General features: G+C 54.6%; 1 protein-coding gene across 20 annotated transcripts in view; it reads right to left on the bottom strand.

Moving 5' to 3' along the window:
- MAPK8IP3 (mitogen-activated protein kinase 8 interacting protein 3) overlaps positions 1-21,893 on the bottom strand; it is a 41,061-nt gene that overhangs the window by 11,452 nt on the left and 7,716 nt on the right. For 2 of the 20 annotated variants that reach the window (XM_079120960.1, XM_079120961.1), the window contains exons 2-10: positions 20,174-20,294; positions 17,972-18,042; positions 17,668-17,759; positions 14,159-14,182; positions 12,385-12,529; positions 8,821-9,067; positions 8,014-8,116; positions 7,508-7,629; positions 344-361 (exon numbers count right to left, since the gene is read on the bottom strand). In XM_079120960.1, the coding sequence (XP_078977086.1) occupies positions 344-361; positions 7,508-7,629; positions 8,014-8,116; positions 8,821-9,067; positions 12,385-12,529; positions 14,159-14,182; positions 17,668-17,759; positions 17,972-18,042; positions 20,174-20,294 (943 nt within the window). Of the gene's footprint in view, positions 1-343; positions 362-1,152; positions 1,165-7,507; positions 7,630-8,013; positions 8,117-8,820; positions 9,068-11,059; positions 11,188-12,384; positions 12,530-14,158; positions 14,183-17,667; positions 17,760-17,971; positions 18,043-20,173; positions 20,295-21,893 lie in introns of those variants that run through there. The other 18 variants (XM_079120972.1, XM_079120978.1, XM_079120975.1 and 15 more) reach the window with 17 other exon arrangements.

The following is a 21,893-nucleotide window of genomic DNA, read 5'->3' as shown; positions in this document are numbered from 1 at the left end:
GTGCACAGGGGCTAGGGCCCTGCCTGCTGTCCATCCAGACCTCCCTCGGGGTGCAGAAGCACTGCAGATTTGGGAGCACCCAGAGCAGTGTCTGGCCTGGGGGTGCAGGCTCAGCCAGCTGGGGGCTGGGCCCTGAGGTCAAGGTTTTTCCACCAAGGCACAGCCAGCTGAGGAAGTGAAGAGATAGCACCCTACACCAGGCCTGTGGGTGCCCAGGAAGCCTGGGTCCCCTCTGCCCCCACCATGCAAAATAAAGCAAATATAGCTCATGGAGCATGAGAAGATGTTGGAGATAGAGGAAGCCAGAAAGAGGAAAGACACCAAAGCAGGGCCGTGGCCTTACCAAAAAAATCATCACGCACTGCGGGAATGTCCCAGTCCCACAGGAGATGGACGACAGGGTTGGGGAGGGAGAGAAAAGAAGCGCATTAAGCCCATGTAGACAGCAGGGTAGGTGGCATTTCAGGGCTACCTCTGGCTGGGTTAGGGTGGGAACAGGAATGGGACCAGCTACTCTACTCCTTCTGGAAAGTTTAGCCTGGGTTGCACAGCTGACTGTCAGACCAGAATGACCTGTGGGGAACGCAGGAGCATCTCAGCCCAAGTGCTGGGCTGGAGGGCAGGGAGGAAAACACATGGGGTGAGGAGCTGGGCCTGGGCTCAGCTGCCCCGAACACGCTGAGGGGCTGCTGGAGGGGCAGGTGGGCCTCAGGCAGAGCAAGACAGCACAGCCCAGCTGCCCTATGGAGATAGGGCCTCCCGGCTGCACTGGGCAGGGCCTCACAGGACCCTTGATTCCCAGTGCACCTGACAGGGCAGGTCAACTGTCCTCCATTCCTAGTACCTCTGGAGACTCCAGAAATGGTCCTTGGGGGCTTTCTCAGACTTGAAGAAGGGGGTCAGATATCAGGGGCCTGTCAGTGGCCAGGGGAGCATATCCAAATTAGCTTTCGGGCAGCAGCAGGCTGGCGAGCGAAGCACAGGGCTTTAGTGGCTGGGTGCTGGGAGCAGCCACAGGCAAGTCAGGGGTCAGTGTGCACAGCCTGGTGACGGCCAGCAGCAGGGGAGCATCCCACATGTGTGCACCCCACTCCAGTTGCTCTCCACAGTGGAAAGGGGGACCACACGGAGACAGATGGGGGAGATACACACCTGAGAACTCCCCTGGGCCACGTCCAGCGGAGCAGAGAGAGACGGGGAAGGAAGCGACAAAGATCAATTGGTGACTGAAACCAACAAACAAAGAGATTCTTATTAAAGAAAAGGCAACAGTGATTCAGCCATTTCCATGCTGAAGGGCATGAGAGGCAACATAGCCCATTGGAATGGAGCCACGAGGGACAGGGAGGCCAGGATGGACACCCTTTGGTGCATGGGGGATCTACAGTCTCTCCTGTTCTGTCTCCCACCAGCAGGAGGGTGGCCCCCAACAAACCCCAACAGTTAAAGCCCATAGAGAGAGGCCCCCAGAGTGAGCTGGCTGCACTCACTGGCACACTCGGGAGGCCACCGCACCACAGATGGGCACCAGGGGCTGGATTTGTGGGCTTCCCAGGCCAGCCCTGGTTGGACACGACCTCAATAAGGGATGACCAGAGGGTCACCAGGGAGTGAGGACCCTACTGTGAAAGGAGGAAATCAAGAAGAGAAGGAGAGGAGCTCGGGAGGGGAGCATGGGGCAGTGCTGGCTATCCTCATTGGGCACCGGGGAGGCTGCTGTGGAAAACACTGCTTTTTCCTACAGATCTGACCAAACAACTCCCTTTTGCTTGATGCGTTCCACAAGGAAGAAACATGGTACTAAAAACCCATTTGAAGCCGGGCACCGAGGTGCACACCTGTGATCCCAACAACTGGGGAGACTGAGGCAGGAGGATCCCAAGTTCAAGGCCAGCCTCATCAGCTTAGTGTGACTGTCTCAAAATAAATAAATAAAAGGGTGGGGCTCAGTTATAGAGCACCCCTGGGCCCATCCCTGGTATCAAAACGAAGACTCAGTTGACCTATGACACTCAGTTGTGTTGCAGAGATTCAAGTTCAGCAATGCACCTGCTCACAAGCAGGGTCCTCTTGCCACTCTCCAGCCTGGCAGACTGCAGGCTGACACCCACCTCAAACCAAGACAGACCAGGCTGCTCACCACTCAGAACCCTCTTGCTCTGATGTGATGCAGTACTTGGGGCTCTGTCCCTCTCAAACTCCTTAGCCTCCTGCATTCACTTCCTTGCTGTTCCTGGAGCTGGGCCTTTTCATGTGTGTGTGGGTATCTTCTGTGCATTTCTATTTTATACTTTGCTCTTTTTCTATTGCCCTTGGTTTATCAAATGGTGGAGATCATGTATATCTACTCTCTTTTTCGTGTGTGTGACAGGATAGAACCCAGGGCCTTGGGCCTGTTAGGCATACACTGCACTAGTGAGCTGCACCAGCCCCGTGCATAAGAACCCCTGTGTGTTCTTGCACACCTGTTGATGTTGTTTGATGACTCTGGCCATGCAGAAGCCCAGGTTATGAAGGTACTCCCCAATACCCTTTTCTAGTTCTACTGTCCTTGTATCTTTGGATCTTTAACCCACTTAGAGACGAACTGTGGTGTGAGGTGGGATGTGCTTTGCTTTAGTCAAGACTATGGCCCAGCACCTTGTCTGTAAAGACCACCGGCCCGGTGGCTGGAGGCTGGCCACATGGCTCAGATCTGTGCTTGGCTCCTGGCTTGGGGAACATGGCACTGCCTGACCAGGGGTGACCCTGTTGGCACGAGCTTCCTCAGCAGTCTAGACTGCTCTCACATGCACTCCTCTGCCTGAATGTCAGAATCCATTCAGAAGGTTCCAGAAAATGAAGCCCACCACTCATTTTTCCTGCTACTGAATAGATTTACAAGCCAGCAGGTTAGGGATCTGTGATGTCACCTAGAAGTTCACAAGCTTAGCCACTGGGTCCACAATGGTCCTGAGGGAAATGCTTAAGGTTTCTCCCACAGGCATATCTACTTTTCAAGGTCATTTCTAGACATCTAGGGCTGGTTACCACAAGGGTGAGACGTGTCACTGAAGAACAGCCAGCTGACCATCCTGCAGCAGAGTGCAGTCAACACTGGGTCAGCCCATTAGAATTTCAGGTCCCAGCCAAGGGATGAAGAAAAACTCCTTGCTTTTCTGCACCTCAGTCCCCTCATCTGTAAGTTGGGAACAATTCCTGTAGGGTTCGTGTGCATGAACTTCCCACAAAGTGGTGCTGGAACAACACCCATGCTTGCTGAGTGGCTGGCACACCAACCCCATCAATTCTGAGCTCTACGCTCCTCCTCACCTTAACGTCTCTGAGAATGCAGTGGGTCTCAAACCATCACTGGCTTGTTACAGTTTCATCTGCAGCAAACTTTTCCTCTCATGGAGATAAGTATCTCGCACACACTGGAATCCTAGTCTCAAGGGGAGTACTGGCTGCCTGGCGCCAGGGTCCTTTTACTTCCAGGGGGTGGGAGGGCCATAGGGATGCCACTCCTGACAGTGTGGATGAGCCACCTCCCTCTTGCCATCTGCACAGACTACATGTTTCTGAAATCGCAGGATCCTCCCACAGCAAGAAGCACACACTGCAGGATCCGTGCAGGTGTTGCTGCTGTTTTGCATCTGCATGGGCAGCTGAGGGGCAGGGCTGGAGCTGTGGAGGTGGGCTGGAGGTCCCCAGCTCCTGTCATTGACTCTCCAGATGGGCTGGATTCTGGGGAAGCCCTTGTCAGAGTGCATGCTACTGGGGTGATTAGGGCAGAGGGAACACATGGCCCACTCAATCCTCCTCTTTGGCAGTCAGAGCGCCCTGCCACCAGATCGCAGTGGCAGCCAGGCTCACCCACGTCCAGGCCGTTCGACTTTCACCTCTGCACAACCAAAGGCTCCAGAATGTCCATCACCCCCAGAGCAGGTCTCATGCAACCTGGACCAGGGGGTGCCCAGGTGGCCAGTGATCTGCAAGCTGCCCACACACAGAGATGCAAGTCCTCCTTAGGGGTAGACAGGAGTCATGTGCAGTTACTGGGAACAAAGCATCACAAATGCCTGGAGGTCTTGGGAAAAGGCACTGCCAGGGCCCCTAGGAGCTGGGCTCTCCCGGAGGCACTGTGGCCTCTGGCTAAGATTCAGGGCAGTTTTCCATACTTTGCTTGACCTTCCCTCACCACTCAGAGATGCTGTATGGCAGTGACATGGGACGAATTACCTAAATTGGGAAGAAGCAATGCCCGTAGGGGCACTTCACTGGCCTAAGGCTCCCTGATGGGCAAGGAGGGGCCAGTCACATGGAGAAAGCAGGTTCACAGCCATTGCCAATCAGGCAGGCATGGCAGGAGGAGATGGTTCAGCAGCCAGGGCTGCAGGATGAGCATGGGGGTGGTGGCCTGCATGATGATCAGATGGACGAGCCACAAGGGCCACCAGCTGGTAAAGAAGCTGGGAGTGTGGCAATCTTACAGAGCCACTGAGGGCCATGTGCAGCAGGAACCCAAGGAGGACAAGCCTAGGGAGAGGTCACAGGGGAAGGTGAGGGCGGGCACTACCATGCACAGGCAGGTGAGGGCGGGCACTGCCATGCACAGGGGCAGCTGATCAGTCTTCGGGAGGAGGACACCAGAAGACAGTGAGTGAAAGACACCAGGCAGGAGGGCCATTGGCAGGAAGGGTTCAGAAAAGGCAATCCAGAAAGCAGACCAGAGCTGCTAGGTGGGGAGAGGGCTGCCAACTGGGTATGGCCTTCCTTTCGGGAGGTGCAGTGTTCTGAAGTTAGTGGCAGTGGTCACAGCTCCAAACGTGTTGAGAGCCACCAAGCTGCACGCTCCTGGTGAAGGACATGGGCGGGGTCACATTTTAGTAGAGCTGCCTTTCCAGCAGCAGCCAGTGCTCCTGGGCTGGGAGGACGATGCCTGGTGGGGCCACAGACTTTGACATGGAAATAAAAATTTTGTCTGCATGTGTTTTTCTAGGTAGAAGATTTTTATCTTTTCACTGAATTCACAAACACGCAGGCACCCGCTGTGAGCGGGGGTGCTCTAGTGTACACAGGAGGTCTCCAGACACCCCCGTGCGCCTGTCTGTAGCCTCAGAACAGCTGTGCACAGCTCAGGGATGAGCTCCCATACCCATATATCTGGGGGATGCTGTCTCCTCCCCACCCTCACTAGTGAGGGTCTGGATGAAGCTGGCCCAGTTTTTGGCAGTTGTGGGCTGTGCAGCACACTCCTGGGGGACTCACTACTGGGTAGAGCACAGATTGCGCTGCCTTCCTCTATAGGGACATGTGCTTCTCCACGTGGGCTGCAAGCTTCTCAGGGAGCACCCCACTGAGCAGGCACAAGTACCTTAAGGGACAGCAAGTACCTTGGGTTGGGATGGCCTCATGGCTGGTGTGAGGAGCCATATGCAGCAAGAGTCCTCAAGTCCTGCACCTTTACCTGGTGCTTTTATTCCTAGAAACCCACCCCAGGGCAATCACTGGAGATGATGCCACAGGCACCCAATACAGCAGTATCCACTGTGCACCTGGACACAGGAAGAGCTGATCGTGTAATGTACGTACAAAAAAACTCAGTTATGTGAAGGAAAAGAAATTAAAATGTGCAGAAGCCCTTTTAGTCAAAAGCAAAATAGTTCTAGGGATATAGCTCAGTGGTAGATAGAGGGCCTGCCTAGCACGCGTGAGGTCCTGGATTTGCATGGTGGCCACGTCTATACTTCTAGAAGCTAGGGAGGCCAAGGCAGGAGGATCACAAGTTCGAAGCCATCCTCAGTAACTTAGAGAGACACTGCCTCAAAAAAAAAAAAAAAAAAAAAAAAAAAAAAAAAAAGGGTGATGGAGATGTGGCTTGGTGGTTAAGTGCCCCTGGGTTTCAATCATCAGTATAAAAAAAAAGTTGGGGCTGGGGTTGTGGTTCAGTGGTAGAGCACTTGCCTAGCATGTGTAAGGCACCAAGTTCAATCCTCAGCACCACATAAAAAACAAATAAATAAAATAAAGGTCCATCGACAACCACAACTAAAAAAAAAAAAAAAAAAAAGTGACTGTTTCAGCTGAGTGGTGGTGACACCTGTGATTCAGCAGCTCAGGAGGCTGAGGCAGGAGGATCACAGCAAGTTCAAGGCCAGCCTTAGCACCTTAGTAAGACTCTGGCTCCAAATCAAATTTTTTTAAAAGGCTGGGGACATGGTTCAGAGGAAAAGCACTGCCTAGCGTGTGCAAGGCCCTGGGTTCAACCCCCAGTACCACAAAAACAAAGTAAACATATTCTAAATACCTCTGAAAAAAATTCCAAGAGGAATACAGCTGACAGAAAAGGCCTCTTGTCTTGTCCCTCTCTCCCTGGAGTGTGAGCGCGCTCAACCCCACTGAACCAGCAGGGGAGCGCCTCAGCATGTGAATCCTCTCTTGAGCACTGACCACGAGAAGGAGACACCGCCAGTACTTCAGATCCAAGCCTACCAGAACAAAACTGGCCAGAGCCTGTCAGGGCTGGTGCTGAGCACTGCGGGGGTTTGGACCCCTGTGACACCCTGCCCCAGGTAAGATGCTAGGAGGCAGACCCAGCAGCCTGAGCAAGGGTGACCAGAAGGCCAACCTTCTGCTGCCATGGGCAGAATCCATGGTGTCTGGAAGGCCACCTGGCTGCAGGGAAACACCCTCCAGCACTGAGGGTAACAGTCAGTGACTAGTGGGAAGTGGGAGGGCAGCCACCAAGCTGCAGGACATGTGGCTTTGCTGGGGCAGCTGGTGAGGCCCAGGGTGCGAAGGCTCTGGGGCAGCACCACAACCTTGGCCTGGCCCGTACGTGAGGCCACTGCCCTGGCTGAAGCTTGCCATTCCCTCTGAAGTAGTGAGAATCAAGCAGCAGCATCCCCGAGACCCTCCCAGCACTGTGCAGAGGAATAGGGCAAAGTTGCTCCTGCCCTGCAAGCAGACCTGGGCCATGTAGCCACCCAGTAATGGGCTGCCGTAGGCAGGAGGTGCTGGGGCTATGCCCAAGACCAAGCGCTCCTCCCACGGCAGGTAGTGGGCAGAGGCCCCAGATGGAGACCACTGCTTCCTGCCTGCCCTGAGGGCCCATGGGTGCCCTGAGCATGTGCTGGCAGGAGGGGTGTCCAGGAACTCAGCTCCCCTTGGCAAGAGGCCGTCCACGAACTTCCTCACGCAGAGTGCTGGCAAACAGCCACCCTCCCAAAGCGCCCCCACAGAGCAGAATGGCCAGGAAGGGCCCAAGGAAGGCTGGGGACTGCACAGGGTCTCCTTCTGGGTGAAGGTGCTCTAACAGGGTGCTGATGGCCACAGAACCTCATGAGCACACGAAAAACCCACCCACCGTAGGCTTGGAGGGCAGAGCTCGCAGCATGAGGAATGGAGCTTGGTAAAGCTGCACAACAAAAGGCACACAGAGCTTTCTTTTCACCACTGCCAACCAACAGAAAGCGCATTCCATCTCTCCCAGGGGAAAGTTAGGGAATCAACGGTGGGAGTTTACCTAGGAGGTCAGCTCCTTCGTCCACATCCCCAATGACCTCAGACCCTGCGGTTGACAGCTCATGGTACAGGGAGTCAGTGTTGATGCCAAAAGCTTTGTTCACGATGCCCTGGGTGGGGCTGCTGGGACACAGGACAGGGGAGAACAGAGTCATCTGCTATGTACCCTGTGCCCCTCCCACACAGCCAATGCAACCGTTGGGTTTTATCCCCCAAGGCCCCAGAGCTAAGGACTGAGTCAGCAGCCCGTGACCACGCTGGGAGGTGAAGTCACTGGGGACGTGTGCACCCTGTGTGGGGATGGTGATCCCGGCCCCTCCTCTCTTTGCTTCCTAGCTGCTGTGAGGTGAGTTGCCTCCTCTGCCAGATGCTCCCCATGGTGTTCTGCCTTGCTACAGACTGACCCAGAGCCTGCGTGTGCAAGTGTGGACAGGACTGCACCCTCAACCACAGGCACTGGCTTGGGTGAATGCTGACCCCCAACCCAGGGCCTGGCCCTGTGAGCACCTGTTTCCTGTGCGGTCCAGGCGGGTCTCTGGACACATGTCCAGCTCCGGGGTGGAGTCGATAATGTCCTGAACATCAGACCACTCGTCACTGCTGCCCATACCTAGAAGGGAGCATAGGGAACACATGGTCAGTGGACAGTCCAGCAACCCTTACTCTGCTCACAGCAGCCCTCTGCACCACGTCTGCAAACCCATGGCCAGGTGTCAGAAAAGGTCCTCTCAATGCTGGCCAGGTGGAAGCAACCCAAACTGACTACGGGAGGGAAGGCCCAGCACACTGATGACAGAGGGCCACTCAACCCCACATCCTTGGAGCCTCCTCATCGTGACAGGGGTGCCTTGCTCTTCTCTCTAGCTACATGCTGTTGGACTGTTCTCGAATGAGCTGCGTCCCTCCCCATCCATAGGAGGAAGTCCTTACACCCAATGTGACTGCATGTGGAGACAGGGTCTGTACTAAGGTGGTGTCCTAAGTGGTATCCTTATGGTAAGAGATCAGGCACAAGCACAGAGAGGGTTGTGTGAGGCCCAGGGGGAGAGGGGGGCATCTGCAAGGCAGAGGGAGGCCTCAGAAACCAGCCGCCACACCTGGGCTTGGCCTGCAGGCCGAGAAGAAAATCAACTTCCCTCATTTAGGCCACCCCGTCGGCAGTGTCATGGAGCCTGAGCTGACTATTACAGCTGTCAAAATGAAATGCCAAGGAGGGAGAGAAGCCCCTAGGTGCCGGGCAGGAGGCTAAGGGCACTGGGCCTCCCCTCCAGGGACTGGGGTAGCAGGGCTCTGGGTGCACAGGCTGCGGCGCACCTATGCTGACGTTCCGCATCTCCTGGGTGACCTGGACCTCCATGTTGCGGCTGTTGCGCTTCTCCCGGGCCCTCTTGCTGTTCTTTGTGCTGCTGCCGTAGTCCCCCAGAGGCTGCAGGCTCTCGTTGAGTGGTGTGACGGCGGCTGAGGGCACTGAGGACGTGGGTGTGTTGGACTTGGTGCCCGTGGTGCTGGGTGTGGCAGCTGCTGAAGACTGGCCTGACTCTGACATCTCATCATTGGGACACTAGGGCCAAGCACAGGGAAGGGGCGCTCACACCCAAGACCACCCATTGCAGCTCCAGGGGCGGCCACCGGGGGCCCCGTCGCTCTGCTTCTGGCCACAAGCAGCACTGTACCCAGACTGCAGGGGCTGGAGCTCCCTGGGCTGGTGATTCCCTTGGCCTGTTCATCCAGCTGCTGCCTCTGGTTTCCAGCTTGCACCCTCCACTGGGTGCAAGGAAACACCAGCATTGGGAGCCATGGTGTGACATCACACAGGGGACGAGGCAGGACCCTCTGCAGACAGTGGTGGCCAGAAACCAGTTGCAGCCCAGGACTGGGAAAGGAGCTCTCCCAGGGCAGCGGGGAGGAGGTGTGAAGAGGGGTGACAGGGCCATGCCCCTCTCCCTTCACTGCCTCCAGGACACTCCTGCTCGGCCCTGGCTGGAGTTGGGCTGGGAAGGGGATGCAGAATCTCACGCCTGTGGTTGTGACTCCCAGATGCATGGTGTTTCACCTCATGGTGCAACGGGATCTGCATACAGAACTGAACAACAGTGCAAGTTCGAGTGGCCTGCAGTTCCGTCTGGACACTGCTAGATGTTCTGGGAGGAGAGTTGAGGCTGCCAACTGTGACCAGCTACTTCCAAGTCTCATTAGGGAGACATTCTACCCGAATGGAATGGGACATGAAACAAACACTCTCTTTCTATGGTCTTTCCTGATGAAAATATTGCAGTTTCAATACAAGCAGCCCCATGCACTTCTCTATTAACTAGTGTTCAGACTCCCACAAGGCCTGGGCAGCTGTGCCAGCCTTCTAGGCAGCTGGGCAGCAGGTGGCTTATGTCCCCCTTACACCCTCCCTGCCTTCCCTCATGGTACAGGAAGGGAATAGCTTGTGGGGCTCTGAGGCAGCTCAATCTGCACATACCAGGCAGGCACCACATTCCAGAGGGGACACCTTCAGAGGAACTTTCTACTGGTGAGGACACTCATTTGGGAGAGGAACAGATGGAAGAGGAAGGTGTGCAGTCCTGTCTACAGAAGTGACTGCAGGGACCTAAATGCAGATGTGCACGTTCCCAACGTCAGAGCCGGATCTGCCATGTGTCTCTGCCTGACCCACAGGTCGGCACCAGGTTTAGGGAAGGCCTCAGCACTAGACACTATCACTTGTACAGAGGACAGATTTCCAACTTCATCTACCAGCCTCCTGAATTTCTATATGAGGAGTCTCAAAATCTCACATATAGCTAGGCATGGTGGCATACACCTGTAATTCTAGCTGTTGGGGAGGCTGAGTCAGGAGGATCCCCAAGTTTGAGGCCAGCCTGGGAAACTCTCTCAAAATAACAAAGAAAAGGGCTGAGGATGTGGCTCAGTGTTATACTACTCGCCTTGCATGGGGTTCCACCCACAAAAAAAAAAAAAAAAAAACCCCAAAAACCAAAAAAACAAACAAAACAAAACAAAACAAAACAAAAAACCTCCATCTCTCAACTGGGGGCAACTGTGTGCAGGGGATGTTTGAAAGAGGCCAGGGACAGCTCCTGTCATGCTGGAAAGGGGTGGAAGCCAGGGTTGCTGACCTCCACAGGGCCCAAACATCAGCAGTGCCAGGCAAGATGCACTGCACACACTCCGGCTTTCTCCATGTGGCTGTGGCTTTGCAATGACATTTGAATGTGGACTTAGACTAGACAGGGCTTATGCCTGACGTAGAAGGGGATGCCATTCTGCCTCACGCTGCCACCTGTGATGTGGGTCTCTTAAGCACCTGGCCTGCCCCACACTGGAGGTCCCAGTGCCTGCGGGCTCAGGTCTCGGCTGCCCCCTAAAAGGGCAAGCAGGGATGCTGGAAGCCAGGGGTGCAGTGAGGCACATTCAGGACCACCTTCCTCTGTGCCATATTTTCCCCACCTTCAGAGACTATTGTGGTTGCTGTGGAACATCCTGCCCTTTGGCCACGCCGCCCCCAGGGCCCCAGCTGTTATCCTATAGGGTCACCACTTACCTAGGGCAAACCTCTCAACCTCCTAAACATCAACGTGGGGCAGTGACCTCCAAGTGTATTGCAAAGAACCCACACACTCCTAGCGGTCATTCCTCACCATGAGTGGCCACAACTGTTTGGTTAAAACACTATGGTACATGAAAACAAAAACAAAACAAAAAACAAAAAAATCAAGAAATTAGGAAAACCTTAAAACCTGGAGCATGAAATTAAAAAAAACTTAAAGGTAATTATAAAAAGAAAGAACAAGAAAGAAAGAAAGAAGGAAAGAAAGACAGAAAAAAAGAAAGAAAGAAAGAAAACAATTCTGTGAACTAAAACACAAAAGCCATGACTTATGGAGAGAAAGCCTGTTCCAGACAGCACAGGAGAGAAAGAAAAGACACCATGAGAAGAAAGGGGGCCCAGGGCCTCCTGAGGCTCTGTGCTGCAGAGCTGGAGGAAGCAGCCGGCTTCCCTGGGCCTGCTGCCCTCTTCCTGTGCACCAACACCGGCAGGACAGTGAGGACCGCGCCTGGACACCACTCACTCCTTGGAAGAGCGGTGGGCTGTCGGGCTAGCAGCATGCAGAAGCCTGAACCCCATATGCCCAGTCCATAGGCCCCAGCTTGGCCACTGCAGGTGTCCTCCAGGGGTCTTGGGAGGAAAGCCACCAGACCCAGTGACAGCTCCTCTGCCAAGGAAGGTGGCCACCCCTCCCTGGCAATGTGGCCAGAGCCGTCCTGCCACAGCTGCTTTCCAGGCAGCCTGAGCATACGGACACAGTGCTGCACGGGACCAGATCCTGATGGGGGAGCTGGCCTTCCCTGGTTGGCTGTACAGAATGATGTGGGGCAGTGGGGGACCTGCTTTTTTAACTTACAGCCAAGGAGCTATCTCCAGGGATGGGAGAAAGGCCCAGTGAGGAAGCCCTTTGGCTTCCTCTGGCTGAAGTCCTGTCTCAGGACTTGACACCTCTGAAAGCAGAGGCAGCTCTGGGAGCAACACGTGTCCTGCCTGGAGTCTGGTCTGAGGGGGATGCTGTACTTTGGGGTGTGGTCTGGTGGAGAGTTGCTGAGCTCAGCCCTAATAGACACAGCATCTCTACTGCAGAGTAGTCCATCTAAGGACCAGATAGGCCCAGCCTGGTCTAGCAGGTGCCATGGGAAGCCACATAAGAGTGGGTGCAGCAACACGGGGTTGCTGGGGCCCATGCTTCCTGACCCCATACCAGGGGAGATAGCCTAACATAGGGTGAGCTGCATGGGTGGCATGCAAAGACGGGGCTCCCTGGACAAATGTGGGCATTGGCAGTGGGGCCCTTACTCCACGCACGGCTACAAAACCTGGTAGCTGGAGATGGATTGCAGCTGGCCGAGGTCACTCAGGTGCCAGTGGTCCCCCGCAGGCATGAGCTTGCCCCCCATCTGTGCACGTACCATGCCGTCAGCCAGGGGGAAGACGTTCAGAGAGGTGGGACGCTCCTTCCTGCTGGAATGGGAGGGGTAAAGAAAAGGAAGTGAAGGTTAGACATCAGCTGAGAAAAAAGTGAAAGCCTTCTGAGCCATGAAGCCTCCAGTGGACAGAGCTTCTCAAAAGGCTGTCCTGTAGTCCAGCTCCAGAGGGCAGGACTGGTCAGGCAGCAGCACTGGTGTGCTCAAGAGTCTCCACCTCCTCATGATCCTGGAGATCTTCCCTCCCTTGTGTGATCAGCCACTTTTCTCCAGCTGTTTTTAGTGGTCACCCCTAGTGTCAGCACTAGGAATACCACAGCATGGCAGTCATGGGCCAGTGCCCTCGAGTGGTGACTTTTATGATGACAAAGCCCAGACCTGTCTCCTCACAGATAACCATGGCTGTCAGCCCTGCCTCTGCTCCTGGGGCCAGTGGAGGTGTCTATCTGTTGCCCAGTTCCTTACTCCTTGCTTCCCTACCAATCTGTTTTTTCATGAGGCCTTGTCACTATGAAACATTTGAACAAGATGTGTCCCAAGTAAAGTGTGGCAGGCCTCATCTGCTGAAGCCTGTGAAGGGGGCATTTCTTCTCTTTCAGCTTTCATAAGCCTTGACAGGAAGCTGGGTCTTCTGAGGCTCTGAGCATTAGGCAGATGGAGCCAAAAGAGCCAAGCACACATGTGTTGTGGGCTCAGTCCCAGGAGGACCTTACGAGGGCTGCAAGTCCTGGTGGGGACGGAGGTACCCCCCCACTGCTTGTTCTCCTGCCAGAGGCCTCTAAGCAGGCAGGCCTCAATGGCATGGAGGCCTGGGCAGCACCATCCTCCCTGGGGCAGATAGAGTCTGCGCTGCTCAGAGGTGTTTGGGGCAAGAGCTAGCACTAGGGTATGCCTCAGCCTCTCTGGTGGCACTTGAAGGGAATAGGACAAAGAGCAGGGGAGGGCAGAGGCATGCTGCCTATGCTTCCTGTGGCTGGGGGGGTAGTTTTATGAAGGATTCTGGGAAAGGGGTGCCTAGGCAGCTCTGGGGAATGGAGAGCTGGCCTGTTTCCTGACACCTGCTGGAACCTGGCTGTGCCATCTGGGCACTGGAATGGCAGCCACAGGACCGAGGGGCAGCACCCTCTGCAGGGGGACTGGGTTGGAGCAGAGGAACTACGCTCAGGGCTGAGGCCACACCAGAAGGTGCTTGCCTGTGGCCAGCGCTCATGACCCCCTTCATGGAAGACGTTTTAAGAGTCAGAGAGTCTTAGATGCTGAAAAAGACAGTTGGAAAGCTGCTGAATCTCTGCCAGTGCCTACTGGGCCCAGTCCCAAGAGCTGCTCCCTGACAAGTCGAGTAGAGGAGCCCAGGGGTGGGCTACACCTCTGCCTCCTTTGGGACACCAATATTAGCAGGGGGAGCACCTGGGGCCTGGCTGACCCCATTAAGCACTTAAACTCATGACCTCAGGTGAAAAGAACTTAACACATTCCTAGGTCCCAAGTCAATGCCATCCTGACTGCCATCAGATGTTACAGTGTGACAGCAGGGAGTGTGGGGGTGCTCTTGACTCACAAGATAGGGCAATGGACACACTACAAACCAAGAACTTCCACAGCTTGATGTGGCACACATGGCCCCAAGGCAACCCAGCACCAAGTGGACAGAGACCCACAGCGTTACCTCTTCCTCCATGACTGGCGAGGACTGCAGGGCAGCGACAGACACGGGCAGCACACAGCAGCGACAGCACAGGGCAGGACAAGAAGACCACATTAGAGAATGAAGGTCAGGCAGCTCCCGGCTATGCACACACTCAGAGAAGCTCCAGGACAGCGATGGGGAGACACGAAGGCAGCCCAGCACCCGTGCCCTCACACACACGACAGCGGTCACACACAAGACATCTGCGAGGACAGGCACACGACACACAAACTCTTGGCTTCAACAAGAGGCCCTAGGCAGTAGGTCAGCAAATACAGCATGCACATGTCCTACTGAAGAAGCACCAAGCACACATGTGCACACAGATGTAGGTGACAGGGCTGAGACACCTGTGCTCCTGCTCATGCCCAAGCACGGCCGGTGTCTGAGCTCCTACTGAGAGAAACAGACTCTGAAAACCACAGCAGGAGTGCAGGAAAAGTTGGTGTGGATCAGGAGTGGTTGGCAGCTCAGAACGAGGAGGAATGAGGGCCTCGGGGGGAGCTGAGGAGGTCTGAGTACATAGGATAGGAGCTATCTGCCCCCCACCTTGGCCTCCTGACTCCAGGAAGGCTCACACCTTGCAGGGGGACAGGTCTGCACTTTCTTGACCCCAGTCAGCTACTCTGGAGGCCTCAGGCGGCAGCCCCTGTCCACACACAAGAGCCTGGACACCATAAGGTGGAAGGCAGAACCCAGAGAACACTTCCAACTTGCTGCAGCCGCAAGAGAAATGACGTTGGCTGGTGAGGAAGCTCAACAGTACTGACAGCTAGGCAGAGTGATAGTGACAGCCCAGACCTGGGCACTGTCCCCCACTTCTTATCTCCCCAACCTTGGAAGCATCCTAGCCTCTTCGTGGCCAAGGTTCACATGCGACAGCCCACATTTTCACGTGCCCTGCAGAGGTTAGCAACTCATGGGGTCTCAGGATAAAGGCAACACGGCTGCTTACACCCTGCTGCCAGATCAGATCGGTGTGACAAAGACTGGTGTCATGAGACACCCTCCCTTTCCTGAGGATCCCACTTGGTAAACAAATGGGCTCCTGGGCTTCTAGGGCAGCTACGTGCTGGGGGCGCACACTTGTCAACAAGCACCAGAGGCCCTGTGCTGCCCAGAGGACATAATTAGCCATGGCCAAGCCATAGGACCTGGTCAGAGCATCACAGTCAGAGCAGATCACAGGTTCACCCCTGTGAAACAGGTCAAGGGCTTCCCACACAGGCTCATTCTGGGTCCCTGAGGGAAGAGGAAGAGCTGCTGTAAAGCCACAGCAGGGACTGAGGAACGAGGCCCGAGTGGCACACATGAGTCCCAGGGCTGTGGGTTCCTTAGCAGGAGTCAGCTTCCCACGGCCTACCTGTCCTGTAACCGGAGCTGAACTCCAATCACCAGGGAGAAACCAAGGGGAGGACAGCTGGCCTGGTGCATTGCTCAAGGCTGCGGGTCCTAAAGGAGCACCTGAAGCTGCAGGTGATCTGATGGGGCCTGCTTCCCCTCACTCACCATGGGAACATCCACAGCAAAGCACATCCGGCCCCTCAGCTGTGGCCCCTCAGCTACAAAGAGGGATGGGTGGCCTGAACCGCCCATGGTGGTGGACAGAACCTTCAGCAGCTGGTTTCAGAGCATGGGTGGCTGGGTTTTTAGGTGAGCCCAGGGTCCTGGGGCATCCAATTTACATAGTGTCCACAGGGCCTGGGACACTGCCCACTGTGACATAGGATCCTGGTCACTCACGGCTCCTGGAATAGGCTGTGTGTGCTCTCCCTGTGCTCTCTACTGCATGGCCTTCAGGGTGTTCCCCTTGGTAGGGTGCGCTGGCAGGAGACAGGCAGAAGGTTCCAGGATAACTGCAACTCTCATAAGATGCCCAGACTGCCCAACCTCTGCTCCAGCATGGACTGCTCTGTCCAGGTCCCCACAAAACAACACCAAGACCCTTGACTCTGGGTTAGAATTCAAGTCCAGCTACTTGGAAATCCTTGTGGCCATTCTGAGGGCCATAGGTGAGCACTTCACAGTGTGCAAAGGAAAAACACTGGGAATTCAGCACATCCCCTTTCAGGTGCAACAGGAAACTACAGAGGTCACAGTCTGCCAAGCTCTTCTGCACACACTGCCTTGCTAACTCCTGTGCCGCCCAGGAGCTGCTGATGCAGCTGTGCCCATCCAGGGCCAACGCCAGTCCCACTCCCTGCGAGGCACAGTGACTCATGTCTGCAAGCACACTGCCAGTGCCTTGCACCCTGCCTCAGTCCTGACATGCATGAATCCATTTGTTTCTAGGTTGAAGACTCTGGGGTACAGAAGCAGACAGTTTTGCTCAGCCACCTGGTCAGTGGCCAATGAAGCCCACAGCTGGACCTCTGAACCTTCTTATTGTTCACATAACCCACAGAATGGGTGTGCACAGAGGAAAATGCAAGCAACAGCCCTTACACCATGTGCCAAGAGTGCTCCCCAGCACAGCCTGGCTGCAGAAACTAGGGGCCACAGGGCGATGGGTGTGCCTGGCTCAACCTGTGGTCCTGGCTTCGGGCCCTTCCCCCACCTGATGGAGGTGTAGAACCCCTGGCTCAGGTCTCCATCTCTACTCTTCCACTCACCTCCCTCATCCAGGCCATGCCTGGATGGGACCCCCGACACTGTTCCCTGGGCTTGTGGTCCAGCATTACACTGACTCAAGAGACAGAGTAGAGAGCCTGACCTGAGTGGGCTTCTCCTGCTGCTCAAGCAAGGTCAGCACTGAGAGGCCTGGGGGTCTGCTGCATCGACCTGCCCCACAGAGGGAGTGAGGCTCAGTGGGCAGCTATGCAAGGCGACCTGACCTCCGCCCATCCAGTCAGTTAGCAGTAGTGCGCTCCAGAGTCACCTCAAACCCAGATTAGCAAACACTAAGACCCTGGCCCAAGCAGAAATGAGTTCACATTCCACATAGATCCTAGTCTTAACCCTACAACAACTCATACCTGGTCAACTCTATCTTCTTTATTTTATAAACAAAATGAGGTCAGAAGCGTGAAGTGAGGGCTTCAAGCCCCATTAACAGGTGCCAAAACTGGGTTTCAAAGCCTGCCAGCAGGGAGGGTCTCCAGGTGCTTGTTGCAGGACAGTGTCCTGCTCCTCTTGGTACCCTCCACCCCCAGCATCTTGGTATGAGACGCAGAGAGGCGGGCAGGGCACCCCTTGGTTCCCAAGCCATCAGCCTACACACGGAGTCAAACCCACCCCTCACGCAAATGATCGCAAAAGCACCATGAGCACTGATTTTGAGGTTTCAAATGTATTTTAGCAAACAAGAGAATCTGTAAGCCCTGTGAATGGTGAGAACTAAACACATGCAACTCTGCGGGGCCTCAGCAGAAGGCAGTGGCCTGGCTACTCATGATCCCTCAGCTACAGCCACTTCCATGCGCACTCTTGCAAGTGGCCCTCTGCCACCCCTCCTCCCGCCAGGACCCGGCCCTCCTAAGCCCGCCTACCTCCGCCCTGGCAGGCTGCTCTCCGTCTGGCTGCTCCCCCCAACCTGCTGCATCTTGGATCTCTCGATGTGCTCCACGTAGGTCTGAATCATCTGCCAAGAGGGGCCTCTCATCAGTGAACCCCGTGGGCTCCCACCACCAAGATTCAGATGCAGTTGCACTCGGATGGAAACAGGTAACTCCAACAGAAAGGGACCTAACCGCTTGAGGCGGACAGTCTCCCCAGACACAGGCGACACCAGCAAATAGCAGGTGTGGGTTGCAGCTCAGGGCCCACCCGCCCAGGGAGGACTGCAGTGCCCACCTCTGTGTGGCGCTGGTGCAGGGCGTTGTACTCCTTCTTCATCTCCGATTCCCGCTCCTCCAGTCGGGAGACTAGAAGACACAAGGCCTATGGGTCAGCCACACAGTCCACTCCCACAAGGCAGGTCCCTCTCCCAGGCCGGGCCAGGCTGTGACTGCTGCAACACAGACGCGACTGGTGTGTGGTGTGTGTGGACATGGGAGAGCACTTCACTTGGCCGTAAAAGAAAACCAGGACAAACAGGATGCACAGAAGCCATCTCTACCCAGGACAGCCAGGAATTACGGTGATGGAGACAAAACTGAAGGTGAGGAGACAGGAGACACAGCTCTGTGGTGGAGCATGTGGGAGGCCCTATTCCATCCCGGCACAGCAAGGAAGAGGTCTCTTGTGGAAAGAGACCACCTCTCAGACATCCCAGAGTGACAGGACTAGGGAAATGTGACAGAATAGATGGTAGGGTCCCTCACTCACACTGAGGGCTAGGAGACCAAGTCACGATCATGACCCCTCGAGACTGACAGCCAGGCCTCCCTAAACTGGTGGCCCCTGGTGACTCTGGGATAGTCCCCTCTAGCCCCACATGTGCCTGCCCAAGCAGACAACTGCCCAAGAAGCAAACTGGCAGTAGGGGCTGGGTGATGCCCCTGTCTCTTCAAGAGCCAGCATGCACTGGTCTTAGATGCCTCCCCCTCTGGCTCTGCTCAGCCCTTTGTCTTGCAGCCCAGCAAGATGGGAAGGCCAATGAGAGTAGAAGCAGGACAGTAAGAGACAAATCCAGGGTCTCAAGTGGTGTAGTCCTTCAGCAGCCAGCACCCTGTCCTCAGTGTGAGACTCTCCCAGCCTTCCCTGGCTCCTGATGTCTGTTTTCAGTTGATTTAACAAATGACATGGTCCTAACTCTCGCTGCAGGGTGCACTCCGCTCCGTGACCTGAGCGTGGCCTACCCAGAAACAGCTATAGAGGTCACTGCTGCACAGCCTAGGTTGCTGGGTCTGGGTGCTGCAGGGACCCCACTGAGGCAGCAGGAGCACCAGCCTGAGGCAGGAGCCTGGAGGGCTTGTTTATGGACATCAGTACCCGACACACAGGGGACTTACAGGTGCTGGTGCACAATACGCAAGCCATGACAGACACGTTCTGACCTAGCCTCTACTCTGTCCTTGGAGGGGCTGCCCGGCAGCCCGGCAGAGGATCGTGGTGTTAAGAGTCCCAGGACATTTCTGTGACCCTTCTCACCTGGTGCCTACCCAACAAGTAATTACTGCCTGCAATCTAGTTGCTGTCCTTCTCTCTTCATACGTGACATGCGTCTAGGTGAAGGGAACACTCAAGTGCATGGAGAACTCTAGAAAGGGCTTTCTGGGCATGTGTAATGTGGGGCGTTGGGCTTGCTGCTAGCTCATGAGCACCTGTGCACAGGGAAGCGGCTGGCCTGTGGGTCCCCTCTTGGCTCTCAGGTCCTCAGAAGGCTGTCTGCCTGAGCACAGAGGCCTCTGGGTCTCAGTGTGGGATGGGGACAGGCCCAACATTTCAAACTAGTTTTTTCCCTACAACTTGGTTCTCACTTTTTGGAAAAAGGAAGGCACCTGCCATCAGGGAAATCAAGTAAAATGGCAATACATGCTTCACTCACTGAAACACCTCTTTATGGAGACTAAGATTACACAGCTAATGAGGACAGCTTAAGTACAGTGTTGAAAAAAAAATAGAGGTTCTCATGGTAATGATTTTAAAAGCACCCTTTCTTCAGCTTGCTTTGCAGGGACAGGGTTTTCCTATAGACACCCTGGGGCCAACTGTGACACTCTCCTGGACCCCTCTCCTGGTACCACCACTACAGCATCAAGAATGGATCTTCAGCATAACCAAAGACCAGTTACTCACTTCCCAGTCAGGTGATAGCAAGAAGCCATGGCAGGACCACAAGACCACAGAGTGGTCACTTTCAGGTCAGATTACACTACCAAGCAGCAGTACCATGTGATCAGGAATCTTACCCATTGTTCTTACTTCCACAAAGGATCTGAGGCTGATTACAGAAACACATGCTAGTGTGGAGATGAAACGAGTGGTTGAGAAAAATCACTGGGCTTCCTCTAATCTCCTTTTGTCAGAGGCTCTCGTCTCCGCCCCAGCCAAATGGGCCTCAGAACCACATACACGGTCCATCTCAAGTCACCTCTCCTGCCAGCCACTTACTCTGGTCGGCGTAGTTCTTGGCTTTTAGTTCCAGCTGGCGTGTCTGAAACTCATAGTGCTCCACCTGGATCTGGAGCTCTTTTTTTTCTTGTTCCAAGGCATCTTCAAACTCAATGAATTTCTATGCACAGAAAAAATAAGCAGGTGTTATAAGTGTGTGCAGCCAGAAGGTGACTGAAGCCCCTAGTCACCTGAAGGGCCACAGGTTCAGAGGCCAAACACCTCCGAGGTCATGAGTTGGACAGTGGTGGGCCTGGAGTGGGGGGTTTCCCCAATCTTAACTCTGGCTTTCCACCCCTTCATGGTGCTGGCCCCCTTCAGGCAAACCTCAACACAGTTGAGTCCTGAGAGCAAGCGACAGGAGACTCTGTACCAAAACAGCTCTGGAGCCTTCTTGTCAGTCAACACCAAGCATGGGGGTATGACTCCTCAGGCACCTTCATGCACCATGGCGCACAGACTGCCACAGAGCCCCACTTGTAGGAGGCCCTTGCTTGCTGAGAGCCCTGCTGTTTAGGAACTGTTGAACACAAGGCTCCACAATACATAGCTGGGCCTGTTCTTGACGATTCCCACGGTATTTTAGTCACTGCTCAGCTCAGGAACCACCATTACTGTGCTAACCGATGACACCAAGTACCACACCCAGTCCCTGGAAAAGGCACAAGTCGGTCTCTGCCAGTTTGCAAGGAGGAAGGTGGCATGGACGGCTGACTGAAATTTCAGCTCCCCTATCACTAAGGATGTCCAACAGTTTTTCACAAGTGTATTTTTGTTTGTTTGTTTTTTGGTACTGGGGATTAAACTCAGGGGCACTCAACCACTGAACCACATCCCCAGCCCTATTTTGTATTTTATTTAGAGACAGGGTCTCACTGAGTTGCTTAGCGCCTCTCTTTTGCTGATGCTGGCTTTGAACTCACAATGCGCCTGCCTCAGCCTCCCTAGAAGCTGGGATTATAGGTGTGTGTGCCACTGCACTAGGCACAAGTGTATTTAAAAAAAAAAAATTTTTTTTTTAGTTGTAGATAGACATATACCTTTATTTTATTTATTTATTTTTATGTGGTCCTTAGGATGGAACCCAGTGTCTCAACGTGCTAGGCAAGTGCTCCACCACTGAGCTACATCCCCAGCCCCACAAGTGTGTTTTCATACGAGCCACCTCTGGAAACCACTCATTCTGTCATGTTGTTTCTACTGACTCATTAGGACTTTCATTATACCTAATCAAGAATTTGTATCTTAACTGGCACAGTGTGCATATCTGTATTCCCAGTCACTTGGGAGGCTGAGACAGTAAGATACAAGTTAGAGGCCAGCCTGAGCAACTTAGTGAGGCCCTATCTCAAATAAAACAATAAAAAGGGCTGGGGTGTAGCTCAATGGTAGAATACTCCTGGGTTCAATTCCTAGTATCATAAAAACAAAAACCAAACCCAGGTCTTGTACTGGGCAGCACTGCTGGCCTGCAGTCCATGTGTGGAAGCCACTTTCCACCTGCCCTGTCACTGCCAAGTGCTGCCCTTCTCAGGTGCTAAGTTCCACTGTATCTTCTGTCTATTTCTGGTCAGACCAAGAGATGGTTTGCACCAGGCACGCTGTGCTATGCACTGCTGTGGACCTGACGGGCATGCTCCCTTGCAAACCTCTCCAGGTCGCTGGCTCCCAAGCACTCACCTGACTTGTCGGACTTTCATGTGCAAGGATGTTCTCCCAG

Source organism: Sciurus vulgaris (genome assembly GCF_902686455.1).
Source record: "Sciurus vulgaris genome assembly, chromosome: 18".
Lineage (NCBI taxonomy): Eukaryota > Metazoa > Chordata > Mammalia > Rodentia > Sciuridae > Sciurus > Sciurus vulgaris.
Note: the sequence above shows the minus strand (reverse complement) of the source record. Positions and strands in the feature narration are given on the sequence as shown.